Source organism: Saimiri boliviensis, chromosome 12 (assembly GCF_048565385.1).
Source record: "Saimiri boliviensis isolate mSaiBol1 chromosome 12, mSaiBol1.pri, whole genome shotgun sequence".
NCBI classification, from domain to species: domain Eukaryota; kingdom Metazoa; phylum Chordata; class Mammalia; order Primates; family Cebidae; genus Saimiri; species Saimiri boliviensis.
In genome coordinates this window covers 25,757,410-25,774,748 of record NC_133460.1, presented here as the reverse complement: position 1 = coordinate 25,774,748, position 17,339 = coordinate 25,757,410, and the positions used below count along the sequence as shown (strand labels likewise).

General features: G+C 56.1%; 2 protein-coding genes across 2 annotated transcripts in view; both read left to right on the top strand.

The window, feature by feature from the left end:
- The first annotated feature begins 1,042 nt into the window (after window positions 1-1,042).
- On the top strand, window positions 1,043-3,449 carry SLC18A3 (solute carrier family 18 member A3). The gene has a single exon (XM_003929989.4). The coding sequence runs from the start codon at window positions 1,470-1,472 to the stop codon at window positions 3,066-3,068; it is 1,599 nt and encodes a 532-aa protein (XP_003930038.1). The 5' UTR covers window positions 1,043-1,469; the 3' UTR covers window positions 3,069-3,449.
- Window positions 3,450-4,955: 1,506 nt separating this feature from the next.
- The window catches only part of CHAT (choline O-acetyltransferase), a 52,984-nt gene continuing 40,600 nt past the window's right edge, over window positions 4,956-17,339 (top strand). Inside the window, exons 1-6 of the mRNA XM_003929985.3 lie at window positions 4,956-5,217; window positions 7,828-7,931; window positions 11,445-11,636; window positions 12,209-12,327; window positions 13,729-13,782; window positions 17,128-17,308. Of these exons, the coding sequence (XP_003930034.3) occupies window positions 7,866-7,931; window positions 11,445-11,636; window positions 12,209-12,327; window positions 13,729-13,782; window positions 17,128-17,308 (612 nt within the window). The 5' untranslated portion in view covers window positions 4,956-5,217; window positions 7,828-7,865. The remainder of the gene's footprint in view (window positions 5,218-7,827; window positions 7,932-11,444; window positions 11,637-12,208; window positions 12,328-13,728; window positions 13,783-17,127; window positions 17,309-17,339) is intronic.

Genomic DNA, 17,339 nt, shown 5'->3' with positions numbered 1-17,339 from the left:
ACAAAGCTGCTGGGCTCTCTCCGGGGAGTGGGTGCGGCACCCAAGAAGGGTTTCACACAGTTCCAAGAGAGGACCCCAGCCACTGTCACTCCCAAGCCCACCCGAGACTTGGAGGAGGCTCTGGAAAAGGAGTGATAGGGGAGTGTGTAGAACAGGAGGCGGAGGCTCGCAAGAGCCGAGGGAGGGCTTGATCGGGTGAGCAGAGTGCCTGGGAGGAGTTAGAGTGGGGAGGGGGTGCAGCATTGGAGAGGGAAGAGGCGGAGCTGGGGGACCCGACCGCTAAAGCGGAAAAGGGGAGTCCAGGCAGCGGGAGTGTGGGGGGAGCGGCGAGGTAACTTCTCTCCTCAGTCCCCAAGGGCTCTCGGGCCGGGATTCGCTGCGGAGAAATTCTGCGGAGGGTCCGGTGGGTCAGAAACAGCCCGGCGGTTGCTGAGCCTTCCCCGCCCCCCAATCCTGGTGGAGGTGTGTGTGTGTGCAAGGGGCCAGGGGGCGGAGTCGGAGAAAGGATTGGGGGTGTCCATGTCCAGCGCTCCTCCAGACGCGGCTCCACAATCCAGCTGCGAGAACAGATGGACGCAGCGGTGGCTCACCTCGGGGGCTTCCTGCCCGCTGTGCGCCGAGGTCCAGGCTGAAGCGCAGATCTCAAGCCTCTGGCTCCCTCTTCTCCCGAAGGGCCGCGGGGAACCTGCTGCCGCGCCCCCCTTCCCAGTAGGAGAAGAGCGGGAGCTGACCCCGTGGGTCCTAGAACCGTGGGCGGAGGTCGGGCAGAGGGCTGGCAGAGGGCCGGCACCCGGCAAGGAGCACCCATCCCGAGGGCTGGTTCAGGACTTCCACACCGAGACCCCATCCTGGGCCTCCAGCCCTGGCGCATCTGAGGAGAGGACCCCTGCCCAACCACGCCCCGCCCCCGGCCCCCGCCCCGCCGACGTCGTATTAGCATAGGCAACGCAAGTGGCCCGGGCACCACTCGGGGGCTGGGACTCGCCGCGTCACAGCCCCAAGTGGAAGAGAAAAAAAAAAAAGAGGAGGCGGCGGAGGAGGCAAGAGCCGACGCGAGGGGAGGGGAGCACGGCGGTGGGGCTAGCGGGCGGGCTGGCGGGCGGCAGCAGCATGCCCCTCGGCCAGCGCGGGCGGCCTCTCAGCGCGGCTGGGGCTGTTCCAGGCGCGCCCGGGGAGCAGTGCGCCCAGTCTCCGGCCCCGGCCCCTTGGCGTGCCCGCCTCCCCGGCCGCCCCTGAGCCCAGCAGCCGTGGGTCCCGGGATCGGCTAAGAGCAGCGGCAGCGCCTTGCCAGACGGAATCCTTTCCCTTCCCGGGACGCTGAGCCATGAGCCCCGCGGCCTCCTGAGGCACAGGGTGGTCTGCTCCGCGAGGACCGCGCCCCCGAAGTCCTGTGCCCTCGTCTCTGCACTGCGGGACGCCCGCGCTCGGCCCTAGCGGAGGCGTCCTCGGAAGAGCATCTGGGTGGGGGCATGGAACCCTCGGCACCGGCGGGCCAGGCCCGGGCGGCTGCCACCAAGCTGTCGGAGGCGGTGGGCGCGGCATTGCAGGAGCCCCGGCGGCAGCGGCGGCTGGTGCTGGTTATCGTGTGCGTGGCGCTGTTACTGGACAACATGCTGTACATGGTCATCGTGCCCATCGTGCCCGACTACATCGCCCACATGCGCGGGGGCGGCGAGGGCCCCACCCCGACCCCTGGGGTGTGGGAGCCCACCCTGTCGCTGCCCACTCCGGCCAATGCCAGTGCCTACGCAGCAAACACCTCGGCGTCCCCGACGGCTGCGTGGCCAGCCGGCACGGCCCTTCGGCCCCGCTACCCTACGGAGAGTGAAGACGTGAAAATCGGAGTGCTGTTTGCTTCCAAGGCTATCCTACAGCTGCTGGTGAACCCCTTGAGCGGGCCCTTCATCGACCGCATGAGCTACGACGTGCCGCTGCTGATCGGCCTTGGCGTCATGTTCGCCTCCACGGTCATGTTCGCCTTCGCCGAGGACTACGCCACGCTGTTCGCCGCGCGCAGCCTTCAGGGCCTGGGCTCAGCCTTCGCGGACACGTCAGGCATTGCCATGATTGCCGACAAGTACCCCGAGGAGCCGGAGCGCAGTCGAGCGCTGGGCGTGGCGCTGGCCTTCATTAGCTTCGGAAGCCTGGTGGCGCCGCCCTTCGGGGGCATCCTCTACGAGTTCGCCGGAAAGCGCGTGCCCTTCCTGGTGCTCGCTGCAGTGTCGCTCTTTGACGCATTGTTGCTCCTGGCGGTGGCCAAGCCCTTCTCTGCGGCTGCACGGGCTCGGGCCAACCTGCCAGTGGGCACTCCCATCCACCGCCTCATGCTGGATCCCTACATTGCCGTGGTGGCCGGCGCGCTCACCACCTGTAATATTCCCCTTGCCTTCCTCGAGCCCACCATTGCCACGTGGATGAAGCACACGATGGCGGCTTCCGAGTGGGAGATGGGCATGGTCTGGCTGCCGGCCTTCGTGCCTCACGTGCTGGGCGTCTACCTCACCGTGCGCCTGGCGGCGCGCTACCCACACCTGCAGTGGCTGTACGGCGCGCTCGGTCTGGCTGTGATCGGCGCCAGCTCGTGCCTCGTGCCTGCCTGCCGCTCCTTCTCGCCACTAGTGGTATCGCTCTGCGGCCTCTGTTTTGGCATAGCCCTAGTCGACACAGCGCTGCTGCCCACGCTCGCCTTCCTGGTGGACGTCCGCCACGTCTCAGTCTACGGCAGCGTCTACGCCATCGCCGATATCTCCTATTCGGTGGCCTACGCGCTCGGGCCCATAGTGGCGGGCCACATCGTGCACTCGCTGGGCTTTGAGCAGCTCAGCCTTGGCATGGGCCTGGCCAACCTGCTCTATGCTCCCGTCTTGCTGCTGCTCCGAAACGTGGGCCTCCTGACGCGCTCCCGTTCGGAGCGCGATGTGCTGCTTGATGAGCCCCCGCAGGGTCTGTACGATGCGGTGCGCCTGCGTGAGCGTCCAGTGTCTGGCCAGGACGGCGAACCTCGCAGCCCGCCTGGCCCTTTTGACGAGTGCGAGGACGACTACAACTACTGCTACACTCGCAGCTAGCATCCCCACGCCTCCTCCAGTACACCCACCCGCCTGGGGTCAAGGTGGCTGCTCTGCAAGCGCACTGGCCAGCTCTGGCTCAGGGTCCACCTTCCCCAGCGAGTACCCCAACCCCCCCTCAACCTTGACTTCTGCCCGAATGCCCTCCTTGTGACCCATTCCATATCCTCTCTCTTGTCCATTGGGGCTTGGAGCACCGAGGCAAGCAAAGCCAGAGCGCTCCTTACAGAGTGAAGAGGCGCCCACCCCAGTCCCCACCTGGGGCTCCCCTGTGTAGAGCCTGCATCTGTCTGTTCTTCCTTCCATTACTCCCAGTGCCAAACTTGGGCCACTGCACCGCGGTGCCTCTGCCCAAATCAATAAACCGTGTCTGTCCCAGGAGGCCGAGTCTCTTTACTGGTGGGTCAGTGCATGGTGGGTGAAGGGCCAGAGCAAAGGGGAGGGTGAACTGGGTCTTCAAGTTCCAATCTAGGCCTGAGCCAAACTAGCATGCAGGACACTGTAGCTCTTTTTCTACCTGGAAAAGGGCATAGGAAGGAAGCAAACACAACAAAGGCTAGACTGTCACCCACGGTCACCAAGGAGCACCACTCCCCTCAACCCATGACAACCCCTCCTTTCCAGGCCCAGCGCAGAGCCTGGGGGTGCCACCCGGGGGAGCCTGAGGACCCGTTCCAGCTGAGCAAGCCAGGCTCCGCCCTTTGAAGACACGCCCCACACCAGCCACTGAACTCTAAGGCCTTGAGCCGAGCTTCCCTTCAGACCGGCATCCCGCCCAGTCCAGGCTTTGAGAAAGGAGTAGGAGCTGAGCTTTCCTGCAGAGGAAGAAAAACGGCCTGTCTTTGGTGGTCCGACCTCTGGAAATGCATGTATGATGTGATGCCTGTGTTCGCCAGAGAACTAGGCTCTGTCCTAACAGCAGCAGGGGAGTGGTGGTTGGTGTTCTGTGTCCGGGTCAGCCCTGAGGGTCTGAGTCTTGAAGGGAGGGATGCAAGTGTGGAACCTGGTGCCAACCACCACCACCACCTTGTCCTGAGTGAAAGCAGCAGCCCAGGACTGTCAGGAAAGTTTCCCATCCTTAGTCCCAGCCCTGAGAGCCTCAGGCAAACGTTAGCACAATACTCCCATGTCCTAGAGACCGTGGTCTGATGACAGAGGCAGAGACTTCCCATCCTAGCATCAAGAGGCGGCTGGTTGGGGTCGCCTGTGTGTTAGCTGCGTCTGTGGGGGTCTGCTCTGCTGTTGTGCGCATGTCTGTCTTCGGTCTGCGAGTCGGGCTGTGTGTGTCTGGGCGGAGTCTGCCTTTGTCAGTCTGTCTGTGCTATTTGTGTGTGGGGGTCTCTACCTGGGGTGGGGGATGCTTTTGTCTGAAAGGAGAGTCTGCCTCTTGCCGCAGTCCTTAAGCATCCCCAGGTCTGCCACCAGGATGGTCCCAAGTCTGTAGCACGCCACCTCTCCTCTCTACCCCAAAGTGCCAGCAGGAATGGGATGGCAACAGAAAGGGAAGTCCTGCAGTGGACATTGAACCGAGTTATTGTTTCTTATTATTATTTTGAAAGATGGTGTAGTAGGATTTGAGACTGGCCCGGATGGGGGGGCGGGCAGAGAGCAGAGACGTCCTCGGACCTAACCCTCTCCAGGACTCTGAGCAGCAGCACCTTGGCTGGCATAATGGGGTTGGGGAAGTGCGGTGACTGGGGAAGGCTGAGCTATGAGCAGGGGGCATGTGCTGGGCAGTGTTCTGTGCCCCCTTCTAGAGCCTAAATTTGTTGCCCTACCTCCTCCGGGAAGCTCTCTGGGTGGATTCTGGAGACCTGGAGCTGGGATCGCTGAGCAGGGAGAGGGGAAGGGATGGGGGACTGAGGACCGAGAAGAAGAGAGAAAAAGGGGGGTGTTGAGGGCGGGAGGAAATGGGAGAGAGGGGAGGGAGGAGGAACAAGAGGAAGGAGAGAAGTGCGGCCAGCTTGCTTTCTCCAGTCGGGTGGCCGCGGGGACCCAGGCGACGTCGGAGGCTCTGCCGGGAACCCAGGCGGCAGCCCCCACCCTGCGCTGCTGACACGCCCCGCACCCCTTCCGGCTCACACCCCCGCCCATAGTCCTGAGCTGTGCGGTGCAGCGGCGGCCGAGGCAGCAGAGCCGAGGAGAGCAGGTGAGAAGGGCTGGGCTGGGCTGGGCTGGGCTGGCCAGCGCGGTGCCGGGAGCGGGGCGGGGAGCGAGGGCGGCTGTCAAGGGCTCTATCCAGGGACAGCACCCGGGCCGAGAGCCCCCAGGACTGGCGGAGTCCGACCGAGTCCTGCGCAGCAGGGGCAGCGGCCGTCGGGGGTCACTAGGAAACTGCGGGATTGAGCTGCTTTGGTGCTTGGACTTGGGGAGGCTTGACCATCTGGGCTTCGGGACTCCAAGCGCATGTTCTCACTTCACTTGGCCCAGCATCTGCTAAGTGCCCAGGTCTGCGCTTTCTGTGTCCAGTCGGAGGGTCCGCGGATCCGACCCAACTCGCCCGAATTGCCGGTTCGCACCGGTCTCTCTCCAGACCTTCCCGGGAGCAGGGGGGTGGGAAGGAGGAGCAGCCGCTGGTGGCAAGTCTGAGCCAGGTCACAGCTGAAGACAGCCTGTCATGACCGGCCAGACTGGGGTGGACCTTCAGAGCAGAGCAGGCAGCCCTTGGAAAGCCAGGCTGGCAGGAGCATGGGTGGGAGGCACAAAACAGACAGACATATCCACACATACATCTTCCTGGCACCCACCCAGGAGTGATGGAGGAAGAAGAGCTGGCAGGTGGGACCTCCAGGAAACCATCTGCCCCGCTCTGCCCTATTCTACCAGCTCAGGGTCCCCGAAACCTGACTAGTGTCTCCCGAATCAGCAGGGCTCCCAGCCAGAGCAAGAGGAGGCGTTGGCTGCATCTTCTGTAGGGCAACCAACCTGACCTTGTCCTTTTTGTCCCCTCAAAAGACTGCCATGCTCCAGTGAATCCTCACCAGGATGCCACCTCAATCACTTTGCAGTTGGGGGCAGCCCCTACGAACCCACAACACTGGTAGGCTTGGGGACCAGCCAGTTGAGAGTGCCACTGCACTGTGCCAGCAAGGGCTTTACATTCTCTGCCTAGCACTGCAAGGCAGCCCCAGGCTCCTCCATCCTTGGGCCTGGTTCATCCATCTTTCTGGACTCTGTTCCTGGCAACAACCCTGCCATGTGCCCATATCTGGGCCATGCTTGCCTCTGGGTAGGGGTGGTGTTGAATGGGGAGAGGGGCGGGGAAATGAGCTAAACATCAGCTTTAGACTTTTTATTTTTATTATGCTTTAAGTTCTAGGGTACATGTGCAGAGCGTGCAGGTTTGTTACATAGGTATACATGTGCCATGGTGGTTTGCTGCACCCATCAACCTGTCACCTACATTAGGTATTTCTCCTAATGCTGTCCCATAGCCCCCCATCCCCCAAAAGGCCCCAGTGTGTGATGTTCCCCTCCCTGTATTCTCATTGTTCGACTCCCACTTACAAGTGAGAACATGCGGTGTTTGGTTTTCTGTTACGTTACTTTGCTGAGAATGATGGTTTTCAGCTTCTTCCATGTCCCTGCAAAGGACGTGAACTCATTCTTTTTTATGGTTGCATAAATTAGTTCAACCATTGTGGAAGACAGTGTGGTGATTCCTCAAGGATCTAGAAACAGAAATACCATTTGGTCCAGCAATCCCATTACTGGGTATATACCCAAAGGATTATAAATCATTCTACTATAAAGACACATGAACAAGTATGTTTATTGTGACACTGTTCACAATAGCAAAGACTTGGAACCAATCCAAATGATAGACTGGATAAAGAAAATGTGACTTTAGACTCTAGAGAGAACAGGAGGTGCACTGGTGGAAAACATGGGTATGTGCTTGTACACAGGTTCAGAGGGCTCTCAGAGTGTAGCAACGGTGACCCACAGCCTTATAATAACAGCCTTTGACCTCTTTGGCCTGGCTCACTTCTACTGCACCTTCAAAATTAATCTGCCTCTCCCCAGACTAAAGCAGGTGACCCTTAGGGGCCCTGGCTGCCCAGCCTCCCTGCATACTTCCCTGGCCAATTCCCATAGCATCTACACTGGCAGCCTGCAGACTTAAGACTACCTAGATCACAACCCCTCCAGCAGTTCCAGAGTCCTCCCTGCCCTGGCCACAGGCCAGGCTCCCAATTAGCCCAGATACATCCTGAGCACAGGGCCTTAAAGGCCTCAGAGCTATTCATGCACATATCCTTTCACCCACACATGCATTCCTTTCCCTTGGCCAATTGACTGAAGGAATACACCCTACTCCACACCAGACTCCAGGCCAGGCCCCAGAGATGAAGCACTGAGCACAGCAGGTATGGTCTTACTCTTGAGAAGCTAGTGGGAAAGAGTTTGATCAGCAAAGTACTTATCTACTGGGTTCCAGGCAGGAACAAAGCCAACACTGCCAGCGACCCTTGCCAATTTGAATTGCCCTGGGGTGGTCAGCTGGCCTTGGGTGCCAACAGCCTCGTGAGAGCAGACCCTCACTTCTCCCATATGGGGGTCCAGAGAGAACACTGTGGTCAGCACATACAGCTGGAAGTCGACACTGGGACCAGGCCTGCAATGAGACCCTTATACACAGCTGTCAGGCTCTGGCCTCCTCATGGGGCGGGGGTGTGGGTCCAGTGGTGGGAGGTGAAGGGTTTGTGGCAGGCCTATGTGGCTGCCGTGTTGATGCTTCCCACTTCTTGCTCCCCAGGTCTACGCCTCTGCATCCCTGGACCAGGACTCACCAAGATGCCCATCCTGGAAAAGGTCCCCCATAAGATGGCAGCAAAAACTCCCAGCAGTGAGGAGGAGTCTGTGAGTGACTTTTGGAGCTCTCTCTCTCTCAACCCTGCTTTCCCTACCCACATGCCCTTGCTTCCAGAACAGTCCTGAGTGGGACCAGCCCCCAGCATTTGCCTGGCCACAGCGCTGCCCTCTCTTGGCATGAGGTCTAGGCTATAGCCCTGCCCCCAGCTTGCTGAGGATCCCAGAAGGGCCTGGAGGAGCTGAGAGGGGTCTCAGGGTACCAAGGGAATGCTGAGAGCTAAACTTCCAAATCCCCAGACTAAGCTAGGCACTTTCCATAATCCTCTCTTCATCCCAGCTTCCACTTCTGTTAGCTTTAAGTCCAGTGATTTTGCCTTAGGATAGGGCTGAATTCCTACTCCAAGCCCTGCAAGTCCAGCTCCAGCTGGAGTCCCTAGTTCAGGCTTGGAGCCTTAAGTGCCATGTTCTCCACTGGCCTGAGATAATGCCACCCTCCCTGGGCAGGTATCCTCCCTCCCACTGCAGCCAGCCTTCGGGTGACAGAGTGTCACACCTGATTTCCGATTGCTGCATGTGTTTGCAGAACCACACTTGTCTTTTTGCCACTCGTCCCCCGCTTTCCCCCAGCCCTCATTTGAAACCCTGAACAGAATTTTCTGGCTTCTTCCCAAGAAGTTGCTCACTCCATTGCCCTGACCTCTACAGCTGACAAACATCTGTTGTCACCTCTGGTCCACTGGGATGCTCCCCCACCCACCCCATTGGGCTGTGGCGACCTTAAGAGCAGGCTCTGTTTCTCCATCATCTCGGAGTCCAGCCCAGGACCTGATTCACATGAACTGCCCAGGAAACATGGAGTTTTGAAGTATTGACCTGAGACTCCCAGGTCCAAAGACCTTCCTTAGTACAGGGCCAGAAGTCCAAGCGAGTCTGGGGAGGAGCCTGGGGGTGGGGGGCGGGGCGGTGGGCCTAGATGTCTGAGCTGAGATTTCCTGCTTTATTCCCTTTTACGCACTGCTGATTCCCTGTTAGCCAGGCTAAGTTGCAGCGCACTGTCAAAGCCGGGAAGAATGGGGAGCAGTGTCTGGCAGAGGCTCTAGCTAGACTTGCAAGCCCTTTTGGCCAGACCACTAACTGGGCTGGGCTTTCTGTTGGTGCTCACCTACCCACCCATCACACAGACTGCTCCCCACCACAAGAGATGGAGGAACCAGAGCAGCTGGGTGGGGGGCTTGGACCTAGCTAGCTGGGGTTGGGCAGGGCAGCCTGGGATGCTGCCCGTACCGGTCCTCACGTCATTCCCCAGGGCAGGAGCAGCCCGGAGTTGGCACTGACACCCCACCCCTGCCAGAGAAGTGAATAATGCCCCTAACACCCGCATGAAACAAAATTCCCTGCCTGGGTTTTATAAGTAGGAGGGACTTATATGATGCTCAGGGCATGAATCATCCTCCGAGGAACCACCTTACAGAATGTTGGTTATAGAGGCAGGATCAGGCAGGATCAGACAGGCAGAGGGCCGTCATTCATCAATCAGCAGCAGGGACAGAGAAGGAGGTGCTTTTAAGGGGCCCCTTCACTCCACAGCCTACAGGTAGGAAACCTTTGCTGTCTCATGGAAACTTATCACAGAGGAGAAGCCCCTGCAGGAAGGCACCTCACTGTGTCCACCAGTGTGTCCCAGGAACCATCTGCAGAATTCTGGTCATTAGGGCAGTACTGAATTTTGTCTCTCATCCAAAGCCACCTTTTATCCTACCAAATAACTTCATAAAAGTATACCCTTCAGGTCCAGAATCTAACCTGGAGATTAGATTCTGGAGCCCCAGCTGAGAACAATTTATAAATTAAGAGTGACCAGCAGCCAACAATATCAATAACAGGACAATTTCATCTTAGAGCCATCCTTTATGGCTTGTAAGCACTTTCACATGCATTAGATCTTTAATCCTATGAGAGGTAAGGCTTACTACCTTCACTTTACAGGAAAAGAAACTGTACAACTTAACCCATATTATTAAAAGTTCCACCTTCCTATTGTCACTGGCCAAGTGAGGGACAAGAAGAGGAAAGGGCTGGGCATGGTGGCACACGCCTGTAATCCCAACATTTTGGGAGGCCAAAGTAGGTGGATCACCTGAGGTCAGGAGACCAGTTTGACGAACATGGAGAAACCCCATCTCTACTAAAAATACAAAGTCAGCAGGGTGTGGTGGCGCATGCCTGTAATCCTACCTACTCAGGAGGCTGATGCAGGAGAATCTCTGGAACCCACCAGGTAGAGGTTGCAGTGAGCGGCGACACCACTGCACTCCAGCCTGGGCAGCAAGAGCAAAACTGTTTAAAAAAAAAAAAAAAAAAAAAAAAAAAAAAACGAAAAGGAAAGGAATGGAAAAGGGAGTGAAAAGGAAGTGAGAGAACGACCCAGGAGAAAGAAGCAGAGTGGACATGGAAGGCTGAATTTACCTCCCAGTTCTGCCATCAGATTTTTGTGTGACCTTGGACTAGCCGCTCCACTCTCTGGGACTCAGTTTCCTCATTCATAAATGGGAAGTCACAAAACGAAGTCACACAGAAGCCTTCTGTGGTGAACGCTGCTGGTGAACTGGGAGGCAGGGCAGGGTGGGGGTGGTGTTCTTCCCAGACTCTAGCCATACTTTGCGGCTCCCAAAGAGGACGGGTTTCCTCTTGGGAATTCCTCTGAAAGGATAAGACATCGAGGTCATAATATTTTAGATGTGCTTATTTGAGGCCAATTGTTTCTCTGAGGTAGGAATTGTTATTTATGTCCTCCGGATGAGGAATAGAGGTTTGGAGGGCTTCGGAGAGGAAGGGCATCCACTGCATCCCCACCCCTGCCCCTAACACCCACATGAAACAAAACTCCCTGCCTGGGTTTTATAAGTAAAAGGCACTTAGATGATGCTCAGGGCATGAATCACCTTCCAAGGAACCATCTTGCAGAATTCCAGTCATTAGGGTGGCACTGAATTATGTCTCTCATCCAAAACCATCTTTTATCCTTCCAAATCTCTCTGTAAGAGTGCACCCTTAGGTCCAGAGATCAATTAGATTCAGGAACCCTAGCTGGGAACAATCTCTAAATTAAGAGTGACCAGCAGCCAACAACATCAATAACAGCACTATTTCATCTTAGATCCATCCTTTATGGCTTATAAGCACTTTCATATCTATTATCTATTTGATCCTATGAGAGACAGGGGTTACTAATCCCGTTCTATGGAGGAAGAAACTGAGGCACAGAGGGAGGATGACTTGCCCAAGGTTGCAGACCTGGTCAGTGGCAGGGTGAGGGTACAAACCCAGGTCTGTCTGGTGCCAATATCCTGGTCTTTTTCTCTGCACTTTGTCTTTCTGGGGGCAGAGAACAATGAGATCAGGGACACCGAACAGGAATTTTTCTGAGCTGAGCCCTAGAAATGGACAGGTCGCAGGACAGAGAACAAGGATAGGGACAGAACGACACAGATACTAGGAACCAACCTGGGGACAGGCATGGGGCGCACATATGAGAGGCACACTATAAACCCTGTCTTCCAGGGGCTGCCCAAACTGCCCGTGCCCCCCCTGCAGCAAACTCTGGCCACGTACCTGCAGTGCATGCGGCACCTGGTGCCCGAGGAGCAGTTCAGGAAGAGCCAGGCCATTGTACAGCGGTTCGGGGCCCCTGGTGGCCTCGGTGAGACCCTGCAGCAGAAACTCTTGGAGCGACAGGAGAAGACAGCCAACTGGGTAAGAGGGGCTGACCAGGAACCCGTAGAAGACGGGTAGGAGGCAGACCTAGAGACAGAGGGATTTCAGTGAGAGGCATATAGGGGACAATAGCAGGGCAGAAGAAGAGACGAGGGACAGGGATGGGGACAGGAATGGGAACAGGCAGGTGGTATGGACTGGGGGACAGGAAGGGACAAGGGTGAGAAACAGACAAGGTGAGGGATGGGAAATGTGGATAGAGAAAGAGGGGGGCAAACCAGGGACAAAAACAGGGGACAGAGATCGCATTGGGAAGCAGAGGGGGTGAAAGACAGGAAGGAGAAACCCGTAAGGACAGGCAGAGGACAGCAATGTAGCACCAAACCACCATGATGGGGGCTGGGACAGAAGAAAGGAGATGGAAGGGGCAAAGGGGAAGGACAGGCCTGGTGACTGGGGAGCTCCCAGGCTCTGACACATACCTGGGGTTCAGCGTGTGTTTGTGGAAGAAGTATATTAATGCTCTGGTGAAGGGTCCTGATTTTGTCTCAGGGCTGTCAAGATGGGCCTGCTTGGTAGGGGTGTGACAGCCTTCCTTGCCCTCCCTGCAGGTGTCTGAGTACTGGCTGAATGACATGTATCTCAACAACCGTCTGGCCCTGCCCGTCAACTCCAGCCCTGCCGTGATCTTTGCTCGGCAGCACTTCCCTGGCACCGACGACCAGCTGAGGTGAGGCCTTGGGGATCCTAGCTCATACCCTAGGGACCCACCCGAGGCAGGGGCCCTTGCCCCAGTGCCAGCAAAGAAAGGCCAAAGCCGGAGCTTCCGCTGAGCTTCCTGGGGCCAAATGCCCCGAGACAGTGGATGTCTGGGCCATCAGGTCAGGAGCCAGGTTAGGTGTAGCTGCACTCAAGTGACAATCACATGGTCAGCATTAGTCCATATTTATCTTGCAGTGGACTGGACACTCATGGAGGTGATGGGTCCAAATGTCACCAGGGCCTCCACCTGAGGCCCTGGGAGGAGGCGTGTGTCCCTGGACCCCACCAGTACTTGTCCCTGGGATACACTGCCCCAGGCTGTCTGAGGGGGCCTCTGCTTTCCTCCAGAGCCTCCAGCTCTAAACAGAGGTCCCAGAAGGGTAGAAACAATTCCTCCCTGCCAGCAGCCAGAGCCTGTGCCATCTGCTGCAATTTCAGAGCTCACTGAGCCGTTGGAAGGGCCTCTGGGCCACTTATGACAATGGAGGATGGGGGCAGGGAAAAAGGGTCTCCCTGCTGGAGTCTCTCAGAGTCCGGTCTTAAGACCTGAGTGAGGCAAATGCTGGGGATAGTTTAGAGGGAGGGCAGGCCAAAGTGGCCCAAGGAAAAGAGGCAGGGCCCACCTCACTTCTTCACAGGGCTCAGCCTTGCCGGGAAGACCCCCCACCTCCATCTTACCAGGTGGCAATCCTCCCCTCCCATTGTAGCTGGGGTCTCCCCAGGGTAGAAGGAAGGCAGGGACAGATGAATGACTTCTGAAAACAGCTGTTGCAATTTCATCTGAGGGGGTATTTTTCTCTGGGTGCAATTAAGCCAGGTCCAGCATCCTGGGATGATCTCAGCTCAGTTCTTGGTGTTTTTCCCCCAGCACTTGATTTCCTTTTCACTAGTACTTGGGGGTGGGGGGAAGGGGACCAAATTACCGGCTTTTCCGGGGACACAATTTTTCACAAGGCTGGGGGTCCCGCCCTGTCCAGCCCCTTCACCATCCGCCCCTTCCTGCCTGCTCTGTGGCCTCTCCTGGCTTCCTTCTCCCTCTCCGCTCCTCCTCCTCTTCAAGGTGATTCCAGTTCCCTCTCCTCTACCCAAGAGCTGCTCCACCCCCAGTTCTCACCAAAGAACCATTTTGAATCCAAGGCTTGTGGTGGGCTCACAGCATTGGGCTGTGGGGTGCAACCACATCTGATTAGTGCACACTGCAGCCGGGGATCACAGTGTTTGTTGGGGGCTGGGGAGAGGGAAAGGAGGGAAGCAGAAGGAAATGGAAGGAAGATGGAAGCGGGAAAGAAGGCAGAAGGGAGGGAGGGAGGGAGGGAGGGAGGGAGCCAGGCCCTGGGAAGAAGGGCTCAGGACTCCCTTCTCCCTGCAGGTTTGCAGCCAGCCTCATCTCTGGTGTACTCAGCTACAAGGCCCTGCTGGACAGGTAGGACTGGGGAGGTGGTGCCCTGTTACAGCACAGTCTGCCTATGCGTCATCTCCTTTGCAGGGACCTTGTCTTTTTCCAGCTCTGTATTCCCATTCCTGGTTCCTGGCAAAGAGCAGGAGTCCCCCGGCCCCTACCTACTCCCTCACCATCAGAATGACCTTTAACCCAGCTGGCCTGACTGTTAACTGTTCCTTTTCCTGGGGTAAGCACCATCCTTCCTTGATCTTTTAAAAATGCCTCCTCCCTCCACACGTAAGTGCCCAGGTGGCATGAATTCATTTGTAGCTGGAGAACACATCGGTAGGCAGGGAAGGAAGAGTTGGTAGAGTAAGGTGATGGGGAGTTCTGCTTTGCCCCCTAGGGGAATGGTCTCCCTAGCCGGAGCTTCTAGGTGGGATTGTCCTCAATTCCACCAAGCTCATGGACACGAGGCTGTTCTGACAGATAGAGAAGGCTGCTCAAGTACCTCTCCTGGTTGAGCTTGGGAGAGCAGGAGGGTGTCTGTGAGCAACAGGGAGAGTAAGAGGGTCTGGAGGACCCAAGTATCTCAAGGTAGAGGCTATAAGGGCATTAGAAGCTGGAATAAGAGAGAGAGGCCCAAAGAAGCATACCTTGCACAGATGAGGAAGCTACAGCTCAGAAAGGTTAGGTAACTTGTCCATGATCACACAGCTGGGAGGTGACAGAGCAAAGAGGGGACAACAGGCAAACTTCACTCTCTGCTCAACTTGATCCATCTCAGTCTTTACTCAGCCTTGTGACAGAGGACCAGACCCACATCCCCTCTAGGGCTGTTCCCTCTGGAGAGGGGTAGGCAGGGCTCCCATGCTCTCAGGGTGGAGCAGCTCATGCTGTCCAGGGCATTCCTGCACCACGTGCTCATGGACGCTCTGCTCACTGCTCTCTAAATGCCATGGATCACTAAACCCTGGGCTGCTGTCCCCTCATGGTGTATCTTCTGTTCTCTCCCTTCCTCGTGGACAGCCCTCTATTTCCTCCCAGAACTCACCCCTCCAGCTCACTGTCCTGTCTCTGTTTTCAAACAGCATTTTTCTCGCTGGGCCTGGGGACTTGGTACCCATTCATCACTGACTGCCCTTGTGAGACATCACTTTCCTTTTGATCCCAGACTTTCACATGTGCGTGTGCACACTCACACAGACATGAATACCCATGCATATCCATGTGGAGGTTCCCATGTCCAATGATCGAGAACTTTTGCCTGAGTGCCTGTTTGAACCTTTAATTCATTCATTCATTCATTCATTCACTTATTCACTTTGCAACATAGTTATGCTGGGAAGATGAAGAGAAATAAGGCCTCATCTTTCCCTCAAGCGTCCTTAGACTATTGGGCGAGATAGTCACATAAATAGACAAAAAATACAGCTGTGCTCTTCCCCTGAGTCCCACACTCACTCATCCAAGCCCCAGCCATCCCCCCGGGGTGTCTCTCAGTCATTGCAAATGAGCCCAGGAGAGCTTTGCCTCTCTCTCCTTGCTCCCCAACTCGCCCCTCACCTTGTCGAGCCATCTGTCAGTGCACCAGTGCACGCCCTGTTGGTGAGTCTGGGAACCTAGAAGTCTCCTGTGCTTGTTCTGCTTTCTCCCTTGCACCCTCAAGTAACCTATGGTGCTCAGATGTGGTCATTCTCCCTCCCTACCATGTCCCCAAGCTCCCTCCTGCCTCCCAGCTGCCCCCGTGAGAGGTCACTTTCCTTCTCAGCTACAGCCTCCTTCCTTGCTCTTCCTGTGACACCTTTCAGTCCATTCTCCCCATATAAGCAGGGTCAATAAAAAAAACAAAATGTAAACCCAATCATGCCCCTGTGTGCTAAAGCCTCCTGAGGGTTTTCACTGCACCAAGAATACGGTGACAGCTCCTCCCCACCGCCACTGCAGCCCTACAGGACCTGGCCCGTCCACCTCTCTGGCCATGTCTTCTCTGGGCCTCAGCCCTACTGGCTTCTCTCTGCCTTTGACCAGTGCTTCTCAATCTCCCTCTGGGAAAGACCAATATATTTTCTTTCATTTTGTAAAATTTGTGTAAAACAACAAAAAATGGATTACTAGAAAAACGATACTAAATATGAGACCAAATGTTTTATTATTGGATTCAACAGACAAAAAATTCTCATCACATTACTACAGACATTTCTGGGTTCAGGCATTACACCAAGTCGTGAGTCAGTCACAGCAGTTCAGTGCAAAACTCATACTTTGAGCTGTCGTGCCATGGGACACAGCTCCATCAACCTGTCTCAGTGAGACTGCCCCCTGGTCACCATCTCCCACCCCCGCCAACACTCTGTCCCACTACCTGAAAACCTGAAAGTTCCCCAGTTTGCTGCTTGTGGTCTACTCTTCACCTACACATCCCAGGACCTACACCCCAGTAGAGCAGGAGCTTCATGTCTTATTGGCTGCCATATCCCCACATCTCAGAATGGTGTCTGGCCTATACAGAGGAGATGCTTCACAAATATTTGTTGGCTAAAAGTGTGGAAGGATGGATGAATGGATGGATGGGTGAATGGATGGTTGGATGGATAGATGGATGGATGGATGGTGGATAGATGGGTGAATGGTGGGTGAATGGGTAGATGGTAGATGGAAGGATGGGTGGATGCTTGGTGGATGGATGGGTGGATGGAAGGATGGATGGATGCCTGGTGGATGGATGGGTGGATGGAAGGATGGATGGATGCCTGGTGGATGGATGGGTGAATGGAAGGTTGGATGGAAGGATGGATGGATGGTGGATAAAGGGTGGATGGTAGATTGATGAGTGAATGGGGGATGAATGTTTGGTGGTGGATGTATGGTAAATGTATGGATGATGATGGATAGATGGATGGGTGGATGAATGGAAGAAAGGAAGGGAGAGAGGAAGGATAGAAACAAGGCATGCTGAGACCACAGGGAAAATGAACTTCTTGAGTTGACCTCAGAGGAGGCTTCTAAAAGTGAAGATAAAGGAGTAGGCTCTTGAAGAAGGGAAAGGAGTTTTCTGAATAGAACAGTTGAGTGCTGGGGTTAGGGCAAAGGCATGCTGAGAGAAGATCAGCCTAAGTGAAGGTGCAGAAGGCTAACTGGTAAGGCTTGCACACGCTGTGTGTGAGACAGAGGTTTGAGAAAATTCTGAGGGTCTCCATGGGTTGTGGAAATGGAGCCCTCCACTACTTTAAAAAGATAATTGAGCTCTGCAACTGCCATTGTGATGCAATTCTTGGTTCTGCGCCCCATTTTTCCTGATCAAGTTATAATAAAACCCATTTTCTGTCTCCCCTCAACCCCTGCCATTCCCTCGTGGCATCTTCCCTTCCCGCTCCTCTCCTTCAGCCATTCCATTCCCACTGACTGTGCCAAAGGCCAGCTGTCAGGGCAGCCCCTTTGTATGAGGCAATACTATGGGCTTTTCTCCTCCTACCGGCTCCCCGGCCATACCCAGGACACGCTGGTGGCCCAGAACAGCAGCATCATGCCAGAGCCCGAGCACGTCATCGTGGCCTGCTGCAACCAGGTAAGCAGCCCCTTGTCTGTCTTGGTGAGGG

Coding starts and splice junctions, on each gene's coding strand:
- SLC18A3 (XM_003929989.4), top strand. CDS start 1,470: ATGGAACCCTCGGCACCGGCGGGCCAGGCCCGGGCGGCTGCCACCAAG.